The 19,568-nt window shown below is 46.4% G+C and overlaps 5 protein-coding genes across 5 annotated transcripts; 1 reads left to right on the top strand and 4 right to left on the bottom strand.

Moving 5' to 3' along the window:
* Positions 1-1,480: 1,480 nt before the first annotated feature.
* AGABI2DRAFT_120925 (hypothetical protein) lies at positions 1,481-4,355 on the bottom strand (the record flags this gene model as incomplete). Its single annotated transcript, XM_006464085.1, has 8 exons — positions 1,481-1,741; positions 1,792-1,956; positions 2,015-2,028; positions 2,085-3,635; positions 3,685-3,726; positions 3,786-3,897; positions 3,948-4,159; positions 4,232-4,355. 8 exons carry the CDS (start codon positions 4,353-4,355, stop codon positions 1,481-1,483), a joined length of 2,481 nt encoding a protein of 826 aa, XP_006464148.1.
* A 766-nt stretch (positions 4,356-5,121) lies between these two features.
* On the bottom strand, positions 5,122-5,589 carry AGABI2DRAFT_75239 (hypothetical protein; the record flags this gene model as incomplete). The annotated part of the gene is made up of 1 exon (XM_006464084.1): positions 5,122-5,589. A coding segment is annotated over one exon (468 nt), but the record flags the coding sequence as incomplete, so codon positions are not given.
* Positions 5,590-8,807: 3,218 nt separating this feature from the next.
* Positions 8,808-10,201, bottom strand: AGABI2DRAFT_180209 (hypothetical protein; the record flags this gene model as incomplete). The annotated part of the gene is made up of 5 exons (XM_006464083.1): positions 8,808-9,129; positions 9,349-9,571; positions 9,623-9,800; positions 9,857-10,030; positions 10,101-10,201. 5 exons carry the CDS (start codon positions 10,199-10,201, stop codon positions 9,086-9,088), a joined length of 720 nt encoding a protein of 239 aa, XP_006464146.1. The 3' UTR covers positions 8,808-9,085.
* Positions 10,202-11,577: 1,376 nt separating this feature from the next.
* AGABI2DRAFT_209196 (hypothetical protein) lies at positions 11,578-13,622 on the bottom strand. Its single transcript, XM_006464082.1, has 4 exons — positions 13,487-13,622; positions 12,703-13,436; positions 12,078-12,566; positions 11,578-12,020 (listed from the first exon to the last, which is right to left on the bottom strand). Exons 1-4 carry the CDS (start codon positions 13,597-13,599, stop codon positions 11,596-11,598), a joined length of 1,761 nt encoding a protein of 586 aa, XP_006464145.1. The 5' UTR covers positions 13,600-13,622; the 3' UTR covers positions 11,578-11,595.
* Positions 13,623-14,692: 1,070 nt separating this feature from the next.
* Positions 14,693-16,177, top strand: AGABI2DRAFT_180207 (hypothetical protein; the record flags this gene model as incomplete). The annotated part of the gene is made up of 6 exons (XM_006464081.1): positions 14,693-15,038; positions 15,135-15,145; positions 15,215-15,446; positions 15,517-15,671; positions 15,722-15,931; positions 16,112-16,177. The coding sequence occupies 6 exons, from the start codon at positions 14,693-14,695 to the stop codon at positions 16,169-16,171; spliced, it is 1,014 nt and encodes a 337-aa protein (XP_006464144.1). The 3' UTR covers positions 16,172-16,177.
* Between the last annotated feature and the right edge of the window lie 3,391 nt (positions 16,178-19,568).

Below are 19,568 nucleotides of genomic sequence, written 5' to 3'. Positions count from 1 at the left end.
ACACTGCCCTGAAACAACCAATCATATCCCTCACAAAACGTAGGTAGCATTTACGCTGTCGATCAGGTGTGGCTACTGCTGGTGTTTCCGTGGAGTAAGCTGGATACTGTGGTGAAGGCCGGTGAAGGTCAACCCACAGGACCACAGCGAAAGATACCTTCTAGGGTTTTTGCCAAATTTTGAGGCAATACATCCCGGCGGGCCGACGGGCAGTGATCAAAATCTGTAACACTCCAAGCTTCGCGACCATTTTGTTGGGGGAGGCGAAACATGGAGTTTACTGAAGTACCATGTACGTATAGGCTATCAATGATGATTGATCAGCGACTCGAGTTCGCGTTAGCTTCGGCGCTGTCTGAGTCACCTGGACAATCGCTCACTTGGGGGAATTCTATGAAATTCGGGGGACTGGTAGCTGCTCGAAGAATGTATCTTAACGGGTTTCTCGGGCTTGCCATTTTCATCTATTTTGTTTTTCAACCATCTTGACGAGTTATGATTCAGGAATGGCTGTTACTACTTTATAAATCGGGAACAAGGTGTTTACTACCTTTGCCACTTGAGCCAGTCACGACGTCAACAACAGACGGATGCTCTTAACCTTAACACTGCCTAACCGCTTAGCCACTACCATTCCTTGGCTTTTCCGAGAACCTCGAAAATACCATTTTGAAAGACCATTTTTTGCCTAGTCTCTCGCCTTGCATTGATCCCCGACGCAAATCAAGGGACCAGTGTCTATTTTTGAGCAATTGATGCTCGACTCTCCGCGGATTAATAGAAATAGTCTTCAGTGACGGCATGATGTTACTGAGAGATCCGATGGTGTCTCGATGACGATTTTTGTACGATTCAATTCATCCGTCTTGTTTTCTCGTTGCTGGAACTTCCTACTTGGCCCGCAGGATACAAACCTGGAGAGGAAGCGAATCAATTCAAGGCAAAAAATTGGGCAAGGTCCATGTCAAGCAAAAAGTGCAAATTCAGTACAACTTAATCAAGTCTACCGTCGAGTTCGGAGTGCGTGTAATAGAGTTTCTTACGAGGCAGTTCACCGCCATATCGAAGAATCCCATTCGTCAATGATAATAATATTCGTGACCAACACTACAATGGTCGCCCTATGAAAGGGTAGACACAGCCGCCTTTCTACGCATGAATCGAAGACGCATGAAAAATGCTGCCGTCGTTAGGTCTTTTGCCTTTGCGTCGTGTCTGATATGCAAAGTCACGCACCCAGTTAACGATTACATACGTCCTCTTCCTTCGCACATGATAAATCGGCCCTCCTATCGTTGAGTACTATTGAGCGACGCCGCGGCGGAATGGCATACGAAATCTACCTCAAAAAGTTACTTTGCAAGTTTGAGTTCGAATGAGAATGGAATCTTGTATTACAATGGTGACACCAGACGGTTATCTACTACACGGTGCTTCCTAAAATTCTACGTTCCTCCTCCGAAAGCTCATACAGAAACCATTATGTCCACTCCGACACGCCATCATCCAAATCTATGAATTGAAACTCTACAAAGCAAGTTCCGGTCGACGTAAACAGAATGGTGACGAGGTGGTCCGGAGATCGGGTTTTGCAATCTACTAGTTGTTGCTTCAGCCGTTTCAAGCAGGAAGGACAAGCGTAACTCGCAGGTTCTTCGTAGCTAATGCCAATATTGATAAGTCCGAACTCGGTTGTCCAGTTCTCATCCTGGCCTCTTCCCCAATTACCTGTTCGTTTATGCTGCAAAGCAATAATTATTGGATTTGTTCAGACATAAACACTTGACTCACTGTACAAAATTGGCACCACGGGTTAGATACATTTCCAGTCGTCTGAGTGGGACGAGCGAATTGCAGCTTGATGGTCCATATGACGATATAGGTCGAATCAAGCGCGCTGGTAGGTACCCGCTTCAATAAGCCATGTTTCATGAGCTCATCGCGTTGAGATTTCTCCTAAAGTATAGGTTCAGTTGAATGACCACATGAAGAATAGAAGAAGGAACTTGCAAACACCAAACTTTGCAGCTTGAGCAATGGAAAATATTAAATTCTATAAGAATACCATCGACTTGTTGAAAGACCAATGCAGAAATTGGTACTAAATATTGGATCTCCTTCTCTAAGCCCCTCCACAACATTTGAGATAGCCAATTCAAACATCTCCGACCTCGTTTCGTGATCATCCCAGAGGACATCTTCACCAACGGGCCAAGTAAGCGAAATGTTGCTACCAGTGCCAGGCCCGTGCGCTAGAGCTCCCGCGGGTACGGATCCGGAGCCACGAATGGACGAGTAAATGTTATTACGAAAATCAATGCCATCAGGAGCCTGCTCGAGGATCCTGAAGGAACATTGGACCGTGAGGTTGTAAGCTTCGAGTTCGATGTCAGTGAAAAGCTCGGATCGGGCGCGGTCAGATATGTAGTCCATGAATGATTTATGAAAAGGCCGGAGCACCTTCATATGAGCTTCCTCGCGACTAGGGGAATTCAAAAGAGAATTAAGAGGGCGAATGGCAGCATAAGCATCATCGCACGTCATGACCAACCAGTTACAAAATACGAGGAAGTTTCCTGTCTGAAGGTGCTCCTTCTTTTTGGATTCCAAGACCAAGGCCAATAGGATTTTTCGTGTATTTGCCATGCCTCTCTTTGGAACACTGGAGAGGATTTGGGCATACAACGCATCAAGTCGTGCCATCGGGTGCTCCTCTTGTCGGACATCAGGCAGGGGATGGGCATCAATGACCTTTGGTACGTCATTGAGCTGTGAGGTTGGATTTCCAAAATCAGAATCACCGATGTGCTTGATGACCGTATCGGCGTATACGAACAGCCCACCCGCAGCACTAGCCAGTTTCCATAAATCCTGCTCCGGAGGCCACTGAGGGTTGAGAGAAAATTCGCGTTGGATGTTTGTCAATTCGCTACGAAGAAAATTTTCGACGTCATCACGAGCTCCGTCAGAATCAATCAAAATTTCCTCCTTCTCGTAGACAGCTTTGACTTGGCCTTGAGCAAAGAAAGCCGTGATATGAGCCTCCGGACGACTGGCAATGATCCATACAATGGGCGAGGACGGACATGCGGAGCAGAAGTCAGAAATGAGCTGGAGAAGCTCTCTTTGAGTGCGCGACTTGTCACATTCATCGAGGCCGTCGATGATTATCAAGACGCGACCAGCAGAATTAAGTTGGGGGTGGTGGATGAAGGGTTCAATAACAAACTTTTGGAACTGCACTGACACCGACGATTGAAGCAGGGACGGGTCACGAGTAACCTCGTATTCGACAAACTGACGATATGATTCACACTTTGCAGCGAGCTGATAGGCAAGCGTCATAATGGTTTTGGTGCCATCGTTGCGTCCGTTGATGGAAAAGAAGATTGAAACACGCTTGGATACGGAAGGAAGAGGGGATTCGGCGACGTTCTGCATGATGGCCGACTTTCCGACTCCGGCGGCACCAAAGACCCAGCGCATCTTTCTCTCGCCACTGGCATTGACAATGAACTCTAGGCACCGTGCCAATATGGACAAGCGGGTTCCGGGATGACATCGTGGAGGCGGATCACGAGCGGAAGAATCGAAGGCTGCCCCAAGTATCGTCCTCTCCAGAAGCTTTTCCATGACTAGACCACTGAATCAGTAGAAGGAAGGTGTGCTGAAAGTGACACTTACACGTATTCGAGTCATTGACGATAGTATTTGCATAATAATATACTGGCGGAAGCGGTCAGTATTGACACGACGTGTAAGTATGTGACGGACATATTTCTAACCTTGGTTCATGTTGCCTTCGACAACTACGTTCCTTGATTCATGAGTGTTCTGAACATAAAGATTGCCTGGCTTTCCATCCTGCGACCGCAGTAGATGGTGATGCAGAGACGGCTAAAAGCATTTCATTGACTTTCATTGCAAGGAGAGTCAGGGGATCTCACCGTGGACGGTCTAGAAGTGGCTAATAGACCTTGATTTTGAGATGTATCCAAGTCAGAGGCCTTGGAAGGAGATACAAGATGTGTAGGTGGAGGAACAACCGAGCCGTGTGGGCTGAGCGCTTGCGTGGATTGAACTAGTGAGGTGACGGGTTGCGAGTCATGGGTGAGCTGATTAGCACCGGAGATATTTTGAGCAGCAGCGACAGGATCGCCTTGAGGTAAGCCATGGTTAACATTGATTAAGAGTGTTAATGGGGAAACTATCATGCCGTGCTGTGACTTACTGAGTTGAGAGGGGGGTGGAGAAGATGGGGGAACGTCAGTCGCATTACTGGTGTCTGCTTGAGGTGGTTTTGGAGAAGGTGGACGTCGAAGGCGCCAGGGAAGGTGCAGAAAGTATTTGAGCATTCCACACGGTGGAGAGAACGAAAGACAACGTCTCGCGAGACGCTCAACCTTCAGCTTAAGAATAGCTTGACACGACTCGAAGGCATGTCGCGCATGTGCTACTTAGCACAGCCGAATGGATGATGCAAGCAGTAATTTCCCAGTGGTACAAAATGGCAGATGTGAGACTTGATTACATTGCACCCTAGGCAGGGGAGATACTAAGAATCCGCGGCCTCATAGCTGATAAGTACTTGGGTTGGAATGTCATCTAAACGAGACTCCGCTGATGGCGAGATCGACCTAGACCACCACCGGGATTGACTAGCAAACCAATATGACTTGTTACTAACCGTCCCGGATCTTTCTTGGAGCAGTTTGAGTAGTTGAAAGCGTGGCCGGTGTCGACTCTCGAAAGGAACCGTCCGATGGAAATTCAGCGGAACGCTTTCGGCAAGATCCGATTCCCACCCTGATCGTCGAGTGTGTTGTTGATGTTGACATGGGCTACGACAATGAGAAACATACAGTACTTTATTTCAGAAGGATTCTTATTTTATCTACTTCTCCAGACCGAATTTCCCGATACCCTGTACATGTTTTGGCAGTGGGTCTTCAAATACAGGGCTGGAGATTATTTGGGGACCACACTCCTAGGCTACAATGCCTCTATCGTGTTTTCACTCTACAGGAATCTCAATCATTCTTTTTTTTCACACCACACATGACATGGAACGAAATCGGATTTCTTCTATTGTAGTAGTCAAACTGTCAATGATCTTTAACATTAAACAGTGCTATTCAGCAAACGAATCATCTCCAGATCATGTTCCTTCTTCATGAGCCGATGCCGACACACTCCATTCGCCCATAAAATTTCCCCAGAGTCATTAAGAGATGACGGATATCTTGCCTGATCGGCAGTTCCAACCCAATCAAAATCGATCAGCAGCGCACGTAGTTCCCCTTTTTCATTTGTCTTGATCAAGATATTAGGCCGGCGTAAATCACCATACACCAAGTTTCGACCATGCAGGATGCCCATCGCTAGCTCCATCTGGTTCAAGACATCAGGAGGCAAACTCTTCCCTAGGAAATACTGATGCGCATCCTTGCCATCGACCAGTTCCATGACAATCATCATCATCCCACCCCGGAGTTTTTCGCAGAAGAACAACGTCGGTGCGTATCCAGCGTCGGCAAGGGCACGATGTGCCTCCCCATGATATGATTCGCAGAGCTTGACGAACACCTTTTTGCCGTCATATAATGCCTCGAAGATTGACCGGCGATAGTTTCCTGTTTCTTGTCCCTTGTAATCAAATCGACCGGTGAAGACGAGCGTCGGCAACGGAGGATGTTTACTCGAGAGGTAAGTTGGTCGAGGAAAAAGTCGAGCCAAGTCGGGTTGGCGCCGCGTGCTTAATTCAAGAGTTATTTTTTCAGAGCTTCGATACCACTTGAGACCGCGGCAAAGATTCTAGAAAGAGTTAGTATCTTCTTCTTCGTTCCGCCCAAGTAGATGACATCCGTAAATTGCTCTGTGACAAAGATGTCTGTAAAAATTGCCCCACCAAAGCTGATGTATGGACCGGCGATTGATATGGTGAAGCAAGGACAACAGGTTGCGTTGCGTATCCGGTCATACTGGACACAATCTAATCAGCATAAGAGTCAACTTTTACGCAAGCCAAAAAACCTGAGATTGGATGAGGTGCTTTCGAAGCGAAAGGTCATTCTGCAGTCCACATTGCCCCAAGAGCCCCAACTCATTTATCCATTCAACACGGCAGATAATCCCCTTCTCGTTGTTATCCTTGATGTCTTGTAACACTAGATCATTTGCGTCTGGCATCGTCCTATTTACTGTGATGCCGTTTGACTCTAACCAGATTCCCAAAACGCTTTCGATAAATGGTTCCATTGCATTGATGCGTTCAACTTCACTCGTATATACCTCCGTTGCAACTAGGCATAGTTTGGCGGTGCTAGCCACTCGTATTTCTTCCTTCGGATCAATCAAAGTGTCAAGGTTCTGCAGAGCATCCTGAACAATCGCGAAGGCTTCGTGGTATATCGAGAGAGGGGGGCCTTGTCTCATTATCGGACGTCCATTATAAATCGGGTGATCATCCTGCTCGCCTCTGAATAGTATGGCAGAATTGGAAACGCTTGACGGTGCGAGCGCATCCTTAGCGTCGCGGATGAGCTTCCGATGCGCTATCGTATACATTGCTTTTAGAAATATTGAAATCATTGGACTCGAAAACATACCTTTTTCCTCAGGGCTATCACTGGTGCATTCTATGACGACGTGAACACGTTCAGGTGCAGGAGCAGATGAGAACACGCTGGAGAGTAGGTCTGGAGGAGATAAACAGTCATCATCCCCAAGTTGGAGCTTCTCGAAATCGGCCCCTATGCGTGGAGAACATGGCAGAGAAACCTTCCAGAGAACAAGGAAACGGGCATTGAACTCTGGATTCTTTTTCGCTGTGATGGCTTCCTTGAGGTCGTGAACTGTTTTTCCTTTTTCGATTTTGACTGGAAAGACGTCGTTGAGAGATTGCCCGCGCACATAGCACAATAGTTTAAAAAAGGAAGGATAGATCTGGTGACCAAAGCAATTAGAAGAGGACATTTTAGCAGCAAGACGAAACTCACTGACGGCAGGGCGATCGACAACGATGTGGAGTGTCCGTTTTTTCAAAGGGGGAGGGAAGAGGTCTGAAATCTCATCTAAAGGGCCCAAAGGTTCTTTATCAACGAGGTCGCGCTCAACGTCGCATTTGATGTCTCGACTATATGGAAGAGAAACCTTCCAGAGGACAAGAGTTTTGGCTGGAATGTCATTGAAGGTTTTTGCCTTGATGACATCCTTGAGGTTGGCAACTATGTCTCCTTCTTCGATATCGACTGGAAAGACGTTGTTGTGAGATTCACCGCGCACATAGCAGACAAGTGTGAGCAACATATCGCCACGTACGGCGTACTGGGTCAGTCGCAACTGACGTTGGATGATGGAGCCGACCTCGGGCCGGGATAGCTCATCAGGGTGGGAATCGGATCTTGCCGAAAGCGTTCTGCTGATCATGAATTTCCATCGAACAGTTCCTCGATTAAATGCTCAAACTGCTCCAGGAAAGATCTGGTTAATAGCAAGTCATGTTGGTTGACTAGTCAATCCCCAGTCTCTTCTAGATGACAATCCAAGTTGTACTTATAAACTACCTATGACTCCGTGCATGAGTCTACCTCCTGCCTAAGGCGCAATGTATTCAAGTCTAACATCTACCATTCTGTGCCACTGGGAAATCATCGCCTGCGTCATCCACTCGGCTGTGCTAAGTAAAACATGCGCGACAGGTTTCGGAGTTGTGTCGAGCTATCCTTAAGCTGAAATATTTGGGCGTCTTCTGAGATCTGAGACGCTGCCTTTCGTCCTATCCAACGTGCTGTGATGCTCAAATTCTTTCTGCACCTCTCCTGGGGCCCTCGACTACAATAAACACACCTAACCCCCCGCTTGCAACTGCCGTCCACCCCCAGAGGACCAACAAGACTGAACATATCAGCCGAGCTGCGGAAACAGCGTCATATCGGTTCGGTCCTTTCCACACAATCTCACCGTCATATTCGTCCAACGAGACTTGGAGAAGACTTGAAGAAGGGCCAGGCACATTTATGACTCAAAACTCGTTAGTATCACTCCATCAGATGGGAAAGCCTTCCGATGGAAATCACCAGATAGAACTTGTCACCTTCTTGATTCCACGATTTTATTTCTGCAACCCTTCTTCAAATTCAGGGACACAGCCTCGATGGTTGTCAACCCTTAAAGTTCCCACCAGACACACGAATTTACATGCAAAACACTTTCATTTTGACCAGGTTCGGCTTCATCCTTCCCATATTTTTCCTATCCTTCCCTTAGGTGCAGACACATTAGCCGACACCAATTTTTTACAGCCCTTGGATACTTTCTTGACAACGGGTTCATTCGTGTGCATAGAGCAAGGTATCGCCGTTCTTCTAGATCTTATACCTCTCCATTTCTCACGCACCACCAACGTAGGCTCGGAACGAATATGAGTTACCACAACACCCTTCCTTGAGAATTGGGCGCGTGCGGTGACTGCTGAAGCCTTTGGACCTTGGTATCAACTACTGGCTCAAGTGATGCGGCGGGATACGAATTTCGAAGTCCGCGGCTCATTCATCCTTATTCGGCTTCATACGCGGTAGCATCGTGAGTAGGCTACTGGTAGGCTATGCCACTGCTAGGTCTCCCTATCCATCCGCCGTGCACCAATTCTCCATCTATCAGCTACACGCACAACACTGCGAAAGGATTCAAAGCTCGATTACAGTACGAAATCACTGTTGTAGGACAAAGAGGTGCGGTATTGAACGTCTGAGGTTGACAAACACGGCGGGAAGGCAAGAGAGTGGAGCTTGCATGCGAGGTCCTTTAGAGCTCCGCTGCTCTCGATCACTCGGTCCAGTTTTAAAATTTTCACGCCCGGTGTTCGCGGGCAGGGAAAAAATGCCCGAAGTCTTCTCGTAGTCGGGATCTGAATAACTTGACCGAATAAAAATGCGAGCCCAGCGGAACTAGACAACCAGCTCGTGTGGGTTTTCAATCACACTAGCCTTATTTTGTCGTAACCTCTACGTCCGGGACCTTGTAGAATATGGAAGGGGACATTACGGAATGCAGTCTCACGCACCACCATAGGCGTGGTCAAAATCTAAATTACGCTTAGTTTTACTACATTAAAGAAGAAACCATACTCTACGTTATTCGCAATTACAGTAGCGACATTAAAAAAATAAAAATCTCGGGATCTACTAGGCGAAAAAGAATACTACAATGCGCAGCACGTAGCAGAAAGAATGGCAAAGCGTATACAAGAAATACGAAGACATCAAACAGCAGCAGTAATGCCCGTGGTTTGCAAGGTCATCATAGAGCGTAATTTTACAAAAACGAAAGTACCTATACCCAAAATACCTACGAAGATAGCCAAAAGTGTATACTTGAAAATCTCCAGCTTTTCGGCAGTGCAGCCTTGCATTTCCAAGCTCAGAGCTGTACCAGCGATTGTGCGCCCCCAAGTTGTGAGTATGATGATCAAAATAATCAGACCAACACACAAGAAGCAATTAATACTGGGCAAAGACAGTATGACCCAAAACGATTTGTTTGGAACTTTGCGCCATGGTGTTTGAGAGGCCTTGCAATGAAATTAACAGAGGCGTGGGATTTAGAATTTAAAAGCACCAACCTTCAACCATTCGTTGATAAAGCGGTCTTGATACAACTTGAATACCCCAGCTTCGTGGTTGAATAAGTACGCGGTAGCTAGCCCGCTAGCCAATACAAAGATCACAGCAATTGCAGTCGCGTAGCCGGCGTATGAACATAGAGGAAGACCTGAATTCCCGACCACCCCGATTAATGCTCTGAAAACAGGAGAACTCAGAATCTGGGGTAATGATTCCGTGGCGGAGGTACGCACGGAAGGCACCCCAACGAGAGACCGTTCAGATATGATAGCATCGCATTGTGGGTTTTGATCATTTGGGAGTACCTCTCAACGGAATGAGTCTCGTCTTCCTCGTCGTATCGGTGTCGCGTATAAACCAGATACGGAACGAGCATGACTGTCCAGTCGATGAGAAACACCACCAGACTATAAGTCGATCTTCAGATGTCGTCAGGTCACATTCAATCCAAATTATGTGGAACAGTTGTAGACGTACTTGACAGCGTTCGTTAGATGTCCCGGTACGCGCTCTATCCAAAGGGAATAGAATTGATGAACAAAAGTCTGTGCTTGATTATTAGTGAGGGTTGAGGACATGGCTTAGATTCACGGGGGATGAAAGGGAAGAAGGAAGGTAAGTCAACGCTTTGCCTATGGTCTAGTTATATAGCAATACCACCGACGTGCACATTGACCTATGTCCAAGCGTAGATCGTGCCAATGTTGTCTCAGATCTCGAAATTTTTTTAAATGTTGTGAATTCTGAGTGATGGTCCAAAAAAGCTTAAGATAGAAGCCTCATGGCCTTTTTCTTCTCGGCGTAGATCCACCACTGACGTATTGCTGACCCTTAGCCACAGAATTTGTCCCTGACAAGACACTTCCTTCAGACGGCTTTTGATAAAATAAGAAAAAAAATCATGCGATGAGTACTGGTACTGAGGCCTTTTACTTTACCAATTTTTTCTTGAACTTTGAGATACAAAATTATTCGGTTGTAGACACTGAACTCAGGGCTGGACACAAGAATTATAAATCAGTGGCACATAATTTTGATCCAACATAACCGAGTGACATGATTCCCAGTCCATGGAATCCATTTTAGTATCCGTCCGTTCACATACACCACACACTTTTGTTCCCATATACCGTGAGAGCGTCCGTACTCAACTGTCATGCGAAATGGGCATTATAAGCCACGCATTTTCGAACAGCTAGGGCGTAACATCTGAGAGTGGTATGGCTCGGGATGGGGGACCAACTCTCGAAAGGACGTAAGGTTCAACTTCAGCGTTCGAGCGCTCTTTCCATTATGGTAGAGGGCTGTTCACGGCCACGGAAAAAATCCCAGAATATGATGTTCTGTGCACGAGAACTGGATTCAGAGTCACGAGCGTTGGAAGAATGAATATAATTCAACGTCAGCAGCAGTGCTTCGACGCGGATATCAGTGTCACTTTGACACTGAAGCTGGACCACAGAGTCATAACCATAGAAAAGACAATATCACCAAGAAGGCTTCTACGCGGATATCAGTGTCACTTTGACATCTGCGGTCCAAGAGTTGGAATGGAACAAGAAATGGAAAATATGTGCACGCGGGAAAAATATATACTCACGGCGGAGAGGGTGTCCTTGTTCTTTCAACCCTCCTAACGACAATGATGTCTATTAATACCTGGGTCGCAGTTGCGCAGCTCGGAAAAAAACAAGGGCTTTGGGTATGGAACTAGGTGAACCAAAGCACGACAATCGAAACCAATAATATACTCTTACCTATTGGTCGTTGTCGTTCTGATTTATCGGCACCACCCGACATTGCCTCAGCAAAAATCAAAGTGCTCATTTTCTAAGACGTGGGAAAACCCCCCCAACTTTCAGAGAGGCGGCGAGACAGGCTGTCGGTTGTTCCCAGCTTTGACCAAATGATACATGATGTTCATGTAATTCCAAACGATATATTGATAAATCAACGTCGGCCAGCACCTTCCCTAATCATCAAATGCCTCTCCATCCCAAAGATACCCAGCAAATACATTCGGCCACCACTTAACAGCAGCTTCCCCAACACCGACCCCAACAAGACCATCGCCCCCTCCCTCCCTAACTTCACTATCGCCAACGAAATAACTCTCCATATCATCTCTAACCACATCTCCCCTCATCTCAGCATCATCAATCATCTCTTTGGTCAGCGCAACAGTAATCTCTTCCAAGATGGCTACTTCCATAGTCGTTTTAGGACCTTCACTCATTAGATATGAAACCAGGCGATCTGAGAATGCTTGGGGTGTATATCGAGGGGCATGTAAGACGGATAGCCCTGACTTGACGAACGTCCGTTTGTGTATTTGTGGAGAGGTGTAATTCGGCAGATGAGGAAGAACAAGGAGGAGAGTCGTTGGCGGGAGAAGGGCTAGAATGCGCAATAGTGAGAAACAGCGTCCAGTTTGTTGATTTCAGGAGAACATACCAACACCTCTAGCACGATTCCACCCACCCCAAACTTCATCTAGAGCAATAATGCCCCGATCCTTCATCATACCTTTCAAAACCCCAGCCAACTCCTTCGCCAACTCATTAACCCATTTATCTTCATCTTTAATCATATCATTCGTCACGGGTACATCTGTCATTTGTAATCCGAGTTGTGCAAGGGACGATCGAATAAAAGTTGCTTCTTCAGGTAATTCGTGTGTTGTTGAAGATGTGGGCGTCGTGGTGCCAGAATTTGAGTTCGAGTCGACCGCGGTGGTCGATGTAGCAGACGTGAGCTTCTCGTTGAGCTCTCCTGCTAGTTTGACCATGTCGCGCGCCTTGATCATGAGTGCTTCGAGGTCTTGAAGAGCGTTCTTAAGATCCGTGTCACGACCCTGGGCAGAGGTTTCTACGTTTCTAAGGATGCCCGCTAAGTGGATAGAAGCGTCATTACAAGCAAGATGATTAAATGAGAAGCAACGTACTGATACCACCTCGAGCAGTCGAGTTGTTTTCATTCTCGCTATTGACCGAGTGATCTGTTTTATATAGATGCGAAACTCGACTCTAAAATACCCCCGAACCTCAATTGATGGCGGAAAAAATGACAAACGAGACACGTACCTCCCAAGCTTTACCCTGTAAACTTCGCTTGAGGACCGCATAAAACGGTTTATCACCACCTTTTCTAAAGCTGACCCTCATCATCTTCTTCCCGTCTGCACTACCACCACCGTCGTCGTCGTCTGTATCCGGTGAAACGGGTCGTGTGGCCGGAGCGGACTTCGCCGCGAATCGGGAAGATGATGATGACGATGCTGGTGCGGGAAGTTGAGTACCACATACTTCGCATTCGCGAAGGGAGGAATGGTTGAGAAACGTGCAGGCAGGACAGGCCAGTGTATCTGGCGTCGTTGGACTGGATGACCTTGGAGTTGGTGGAAGGGACTTTGAGAGAGGTTCGGTCGATGACAGCGGTGATGATGACGAATGCGTGGATGCGGAAGGACGGGGAACACCACAAAGTTCGCAAACCTGAGTCGATGACGGACTATGTCCTGCAGATATCCAATTCTTGCATCCGCATACTTCACATTCCCAGCGCTCTCCAGTATCATTCGCAAACGTGCCAGGTGCAGCAAGAGAGGCACTGCTCCTGCTCCCAGCCTTACCGAAAAGATGTAAAGTAACCTTGGGTGACGAGGTGAACAAGCCGGCATAATACTCCGTCCGAGAAACATGAGCCAGATCCAAAGAGAACGAGATATTTTCAGGATCCTTCACATCAATGTAAAACAGCCGATGCGATGTCGTGTAGATAGTACCCGACTGGTGAGGGGGTGATTTCTGGAGACTAAAGTGTTTTGTTATCTCAGTTACTGGTGATACTTGGAAAGCACGTACCCATCGTAGATGCCCACCCCTTCCTGGGATGCATAAAGCTGCTCGTCGGTATATAGCAGCGCTTGGACGGGTATTGTGCCGTCGACGGGCAACGTGTATCGCTGCAGGGCCATCTCGCCGCCCGAGTCGCTGTCGCAGTAGAATGCCGTACTTGTTTGTCCTTATTGATGTCTTCTTCAAAAGTATACCGGAGATCCCGATGGCCCGTTACCATGCGAATCCAAGGCTTGGTCAATGGTCGGAGAGGTGTTGGCGAAGTTGATAGGAGATTGTGATCGTCTTCTTCAATGTAATACATCCACCGCATCTCCAAAACAGTATAGAGTAGGTTAAACATTAAGGACAACCCGCAGGGCCGCAAGTTGTCATTCAGTTGGATCAGTTTTTATCTTTTTGCTCCTCGCCTACTATATCATAATTGAAACAGAGCGCATATAGGATACCTCGGGCGCGTCATCACCATCTTCAGAATCGTGATATTCATGTTACGAACATCAATGCTACGTACACTGAAAATTTGATTGCAACCAGGAAAGCCCCACGCCACTGTTCCACTGCTCTTCGCCCGCAAATATGAGTCTATGACAGTTGGGACGAAAGAGCGAGATATATTAATTGATGTACACACCGCCTGAGAGAGATTGCCTTGCAAAAACACGAATGACAAAAAAGTAATAGTACCACAATGACAGTTGAATATGTGTCTCTCGCTTAAGTGAAGCAGGCGGCTGAGAGCAGCAGAAGATCAGGAATCAAATTCTGGCTCGAAAGTTGGAGTATCAGCGGAGTATCAACGACCCAATAGCTTGGTCACAGTGATTGATTGATCAGTACATAGTTCGGCCCTCACTACAGTTTCTCTGAGCATGCTCAACCACACTTCATGTTACGAAAGGCCGATTTCAGAGCTCATGTTGTTCCATATATCCAGTACGTTTGGAGTGAACGCGACAAAGGAGATTGTCACCCGCGATTGACCGAAATACTGATCATGGCCGAACGACTGATCAAGCTCAAGGCTGATAGTAATGTTGATTTTTTCGATATCTGCGCTCAAATTTTGATTCATCGTGTTTAAAACACTTCTTCTGATACGTGTAACATCATGCTACGCTATTATTGTATTCGAGTTCCCGAGTTAACGAACCGTTACAAATAAATAGTAAGTCTCCTTGGATGCTGGCATTAGCACCCCTCTACTTTTCAATGGACAAAAATCCTCCACTTCAAGGAGAACTACTTCTCGCCACTCAACTCGAGCTCGTCAGCAGTACGACTGCAGCAGGGACCTTTTATGGCATCGCCTTCTCTCTCTACTGCCTATATCTCCATGCATCGCTTCCTCGCCTCCGGGAGCATGACCGAAGACGACGAACACAATTCATGATGACATATTCCGCAATCATTATGCTTTGTGGACTTTACTACCTCGTATCGAATGCGTGGGTTATTCAGGATGCATATATCAAGCATGCCGATACTCCCGGAGGTCCATATGTGTATGAACTCACGTCATTCAGCAAACAGCCAGCGATCGCTCTAGGCCTTGTCTGTGCGTCTATAATTGATATATCGACAGCGGCTATCCAGGTGCTTTCCCCCCGCCGTCTTTCGACAATTCCGGCTTATTTAAAATATATTTACTCAGATCTGGCGCTTGTGGGTTATCTGGAGTGGCACTAAATATGGCCGATTTGTTGTCGTACTACCCTTGCTTTGTTTTTTCAGCTTCACCGGCAAGTGACCCAAGGTCTGACTCTTGCCGACTCGCAGATTAAGTTTCTTGTCACTTTAGCGTTGCGGATCAGAACGATATATCTCAGTCTTACACTAATAGGTGCCGACTACGCCCGTCAGGAGGCGAAGTCACAAACTGCGGAGATTGCACTTCAATTAGCAATCACAATCCTTCCCACAATCTTAATAGCTGGGCTTCTCATGGTTCAGAGTCGGCGCCAAAGTAAGCTACTTGGTATGAAAAAAGTTTAGCACTCAAATGCTTTGATGATGATGCTAATAGATTTTCATAGGGAAATCACAACTCTCAACTCCATATATGAGTGTCATCGCTATGCTTGTCGAATCTTACGCTATGGAATCTATATGGACCATCCTTTTGGGAGCATTTAACTCTCTTAATCACCCAGCGACACAGTTCTTTGGTGATACTCAAGCTTACATCGAGGTAAACAGTCACATCATCCCACCTCAAAATTATTGTTAAATGTTATCAAGATTATCGCTTATCTCCTGGTGTTGTATCGAGTTGCCAATGGAAGGGCATATGGATCGCAAAGAGTGCAAGAGCCACAAAGCGGACGCAACAATTTAAGTTCCCTCCATTGGAACCATGCAGCTACGGAATCTGGTGCCATCACGACTCGGAGTGGGGCCGACATGAATATCCATCCGTCTGGAAATAAATCGGAGTCAGATATCTTACAGGTACAAGTGTCAACGGCCTAGGTGAATTAGATATATACTATTGAACTATCTGAGATTTTTTTCATTCGTATATATGGTGGTATTGTCTGGGCGTGTATCATACATACATGCGTATTTTTTCTTGGCTTGTGTTATGCTCTTTGTCTGTGCTGTTGATTTGTTACTGATGGCGGACGCCAGATACACACTGGTAATTCCACCGCTCCATGGACCGCCATATTCTCGCCAATGACAACGTAGTCGTGCATTTTGGGCCCTGGATTTTGTCCCCTACGATTTCGGTGTGAGAACAAGGGACACGATTCGGATCGAAATTGTGGAGTAGCCTACTCTCACTGTATAGGGGAAGCAGTTATGAACTTATAATGGACAGAGAATCTGATTTAAATGCGGGTAAGCTTAGCATTACATACACATAATCAACGCGCCGAGTTCATTGAGAGTATATACTTTACAATTCCAAAAGAATAGGTCACTTTATATCAACATCTGATTCGACCCAACCCTGTAATCTACTACTAAGACTTATTACAATTTCCATACAAATTTTCACATCGAACTCTTTACAGATTACGAAAGGAAAAAAACACGCCTCGGGACTTCTGCGAGTCTGTTCAGGGTACCAAGCCGTTGGGGTCTTTAAGATGTCCCTTAGCGGTGCGGGTGAACCTGCGGAGATTTCGTTGTCCCGGTGGTGCAGTTGGCGACGTCGAGGGGGAGCCGAGTTAGGGCAGAGTCGCAGACGGATTTATGAAAGAAGTGTGAGGTGGGGAATGGGACATGAAAAGTTTTTTTCTTCCTCGGTCTTTCCACTTTCTCATCAAATGGGGAGCGGGAGGTGTTTTCTTCGGGCTGGGATCGCTTGCGGCAAGGGAAGGATGAGGGTAATTATGGGAGGGTAATGTTGGAATCCGTTTTGGAGATGGCTGGGTAACGGTGTCAACACCGAGAGCAACCGGGTGGGCCGCAGTCTTTCCGTGTGAGATACAATAACCTGATATATTCATAATTGAGGAACTTGTAGATAACGTGTTTCGAAGAATCTGGGAACTGGAAGGTATGGGGCTACCGGAGGGAGGTTGTTTTGGCCGGGGTAGTTTGGGATGGGAGAGGGCGAAAGACGACTAGGGCTTTGGGGGTCTGGGTTTCACTTCCTCCAGGGCGGCGGCGAGGTCGTCAATAGACTCTTGTTTCGTCATAGTCAAAGCTAGCAAGAGAAGTCCTCGGAGAGACACAGAATCCTGATTTTATGGATGTCCGTTTGTGTATTTGAGGAGAGTTGTGAGATGGTAGATGAGGAAGAACGAGGAGGAGTGTTGTTGGCGGGCGAAGGCCTCTTGAATAACAATGAAGAATAGCGTCTAGTTCATTCATTTCGGAGAACGTACCAACATCTCTAGCATCACGACTCCATCCACCCGAACATCATATAAAGCAATCATGCTCCGTTTCTTCATCACACCTTCAAAGCCTCCGCCAACCCACCAACTCATTAACACACTTATCTTCATATCAATACTATTGTCGTCATATATATCCGGTGAAGCGGGTCGTGCTGCTGGAACTCACCGCGGATCGGGAAAAAGAAGAAGACGCCGGTGCAAGGAGTTGAGTACCACATACTTCGCATTCGCGAAGGGAGAAATGATTGAGAAATGTGCAGGCAGAACAGGCCACTGTATCTGGCGTCGTTGGAGCGAGTAACCTTGAAGTTGGTGATAGGGACTTGAAAGAGGCTCGGTCAATGACGGCGGTGGTGATGACGAATGTGTGGATGCGGAAAGACGGGGAATACCACAAAGTTCACAGACTTAGAGTCCATGATGGACTATGCCTGCAGATATCCGATGCACACTCCACATGCCAAAATCTCTCTACCGTCGTTGGCAGAAGCGCCGGGCACAGCAAGAGAAGCACTGCTTGCGCTTTCAGTATGAACCCGGCGTAATATTCCGTCCGAGAAACATGAAGCAGATCCAAAGAAAGCGAGACATTAGGATCCTTCATGTCGATATAAGATACTCGCGTAGATAGTACCCGATTGGTGAGGTGGTGATTTCTGGAGACTAAGGTGTTTTGTTATCTCGGTTACTGGCGATACTTTCAATGAAAAGCGCATACCCTTCGTAGATGCTCACCCCTTCCTGGGAGGTACAGAGCTGCTCGTCGGTGTAGAGCAGAGCCTGTCTGGTATTGTACCGTCCACGGGCAACGTGAATCGCTGCAGGGCCATGCTCCTTGCACTCGCTGTAGCGGAAAGAATGCCGTACGCGTTGTTTGTTCCTATTGTCCAATCGAGTCCTACTCACTACTGTACTTTGTCTTCACATCATTCCAGCATCGTTCGTCCCGTTTCTTATCCAGGGCCGTTAGGCATATTGATGCAACATCAATGCGCACTTGGCCATGGACCGCACTCTGAAACCATGATTGGTGCATTCCCCACTCGCAGGATTGAATCGAACTAAGTATATTGCGTTTTGATGCTTGGCATGGGCCGCATGAATGTGCCTGCGCATCTCTTGATCATCATGGCGCTCAATATCGTGAGTCTTTGCATTGTAATATTGAAAGTCCTCGCCAGGTATTCCGATAGAATGACTTATAATCATCCCCTTCCAAATTGCTATCTCAGCAGTCTCAGATAGGAACCTCCTTTGGTTCTTAACGTGGAGTTACAAACAGGGTGGACAGCGAAGCCCAATCAGATATGCTTATACTTTCTTTGCTCTCTTCGCCTACAAAAATCGACCATTATATAAACAGAATGAGAGGCCAATAAATAAAGAATACTACCTGCTGTCATCATCATCTTCAGAATCCTAATATTCATGCTGCGAACATTCCTGTGTATACTACTGACTAGTGCTCTGATTGCGGCCAGAAGGTCTGCTGCCTTCTTCCATCTCTCTTTGAGCGCTCACATCAGAGGTGGAGTATCAGCGGAGTATCAGCGACCCAATAATTCCGTCGTGATCGGTGTATGATATAGTTCCGTCACCCCAGTTTCGAGAATGTTTCAATGACACTTCATGTTAGTACGAAAGACCGTTTCAAAAACTCATATTATCCCAAGGGGCCGGCAACCGAGCAATTTCCAAGAACAGGTATACCCAGGTACTCGTGAGAAATTGCCTTTTTCATCAGGAAAACGGGATTTTTCTTAATTCTACTTAGAGCCACTTAGAGCCACTTTGACTATCTTAACGACAAGCTAAGAACATAAAGAAGGTTCAGAAGCCCAAGAATACCCAGGTTACTTAAATGATTCTTAGAAATTCAGCTCAAAGATAGAAATAAGAAAACCAAGAACCAAAGAACACTAAAAAGACTTGACCTTCTCAACAAACATTATAGACTTAGCTTAAGGAAAAAAAAAAGACAACCAAGGATCAAGGAATGTTTAAAAGAGCTAGACTTTTTCAACAGAAGTTTAAAGTTAAGTCAAGATCATCAACTTTTTCGAGTGTAAACAATTTTATGTTCACTATAAAACATGTTTAGAGAGACATTACATTGTATGCTCTATTCTACTGCTTGTAAAATTCCGGAAAAATCACGACAAATCTTAGAATATTAAAAAAACATAAGTTATATGTATGTTTTTGAAGAAAACATACCCGTTATGGAGATATCA

This window comes from Agaricus bisporus (assembly GCF_000300575.1).
Source record: "Agaricus bisporus var. bisporus H97 unplaced genomic scaffold AGABI2scaffold_9, whole genome shotgun sequence".
NCBI lineage: Eukaryota > Fungi > Basidiomycota > Agaricomycetes > Agaricales > Agaricaceae > Agaricus > Agaricus bisporus.
The sequence above is the reverse complement of the archived record's forward strand: the minus strand, read 5'-3'. Positions and strand labels throughout refer to the sequence as shown.

What these genes read in the sequence shown, in the direction of transcription:
- AGABI2DRAFT_209196 (XM_006464082.1), bottom strand. Translation starts at nt 13,599, where the DNA reads ATGGCCCTGCAGCGATACACGTTGCCCGTCGACGGCACAATACCCGTC. An exon ending in GGGGTGGGCATCTACGATGG is followed by an intron (nt 13,437 to 13,486) that starts GTACGTGCTTTC and finishes AAAACACTTTAG; the next exon opens with TCTCCAGAAATCACCCCCTC. An exon ending in GGGTAAAGCTTGGGAGGTAC is followed by an intron (nt 12,567 to 12,702) that starts GTGTCTCGTTTG and finishes AGGTGGTATCAG; the next exon opens with TACGTTGCTTCTCATTTAAT.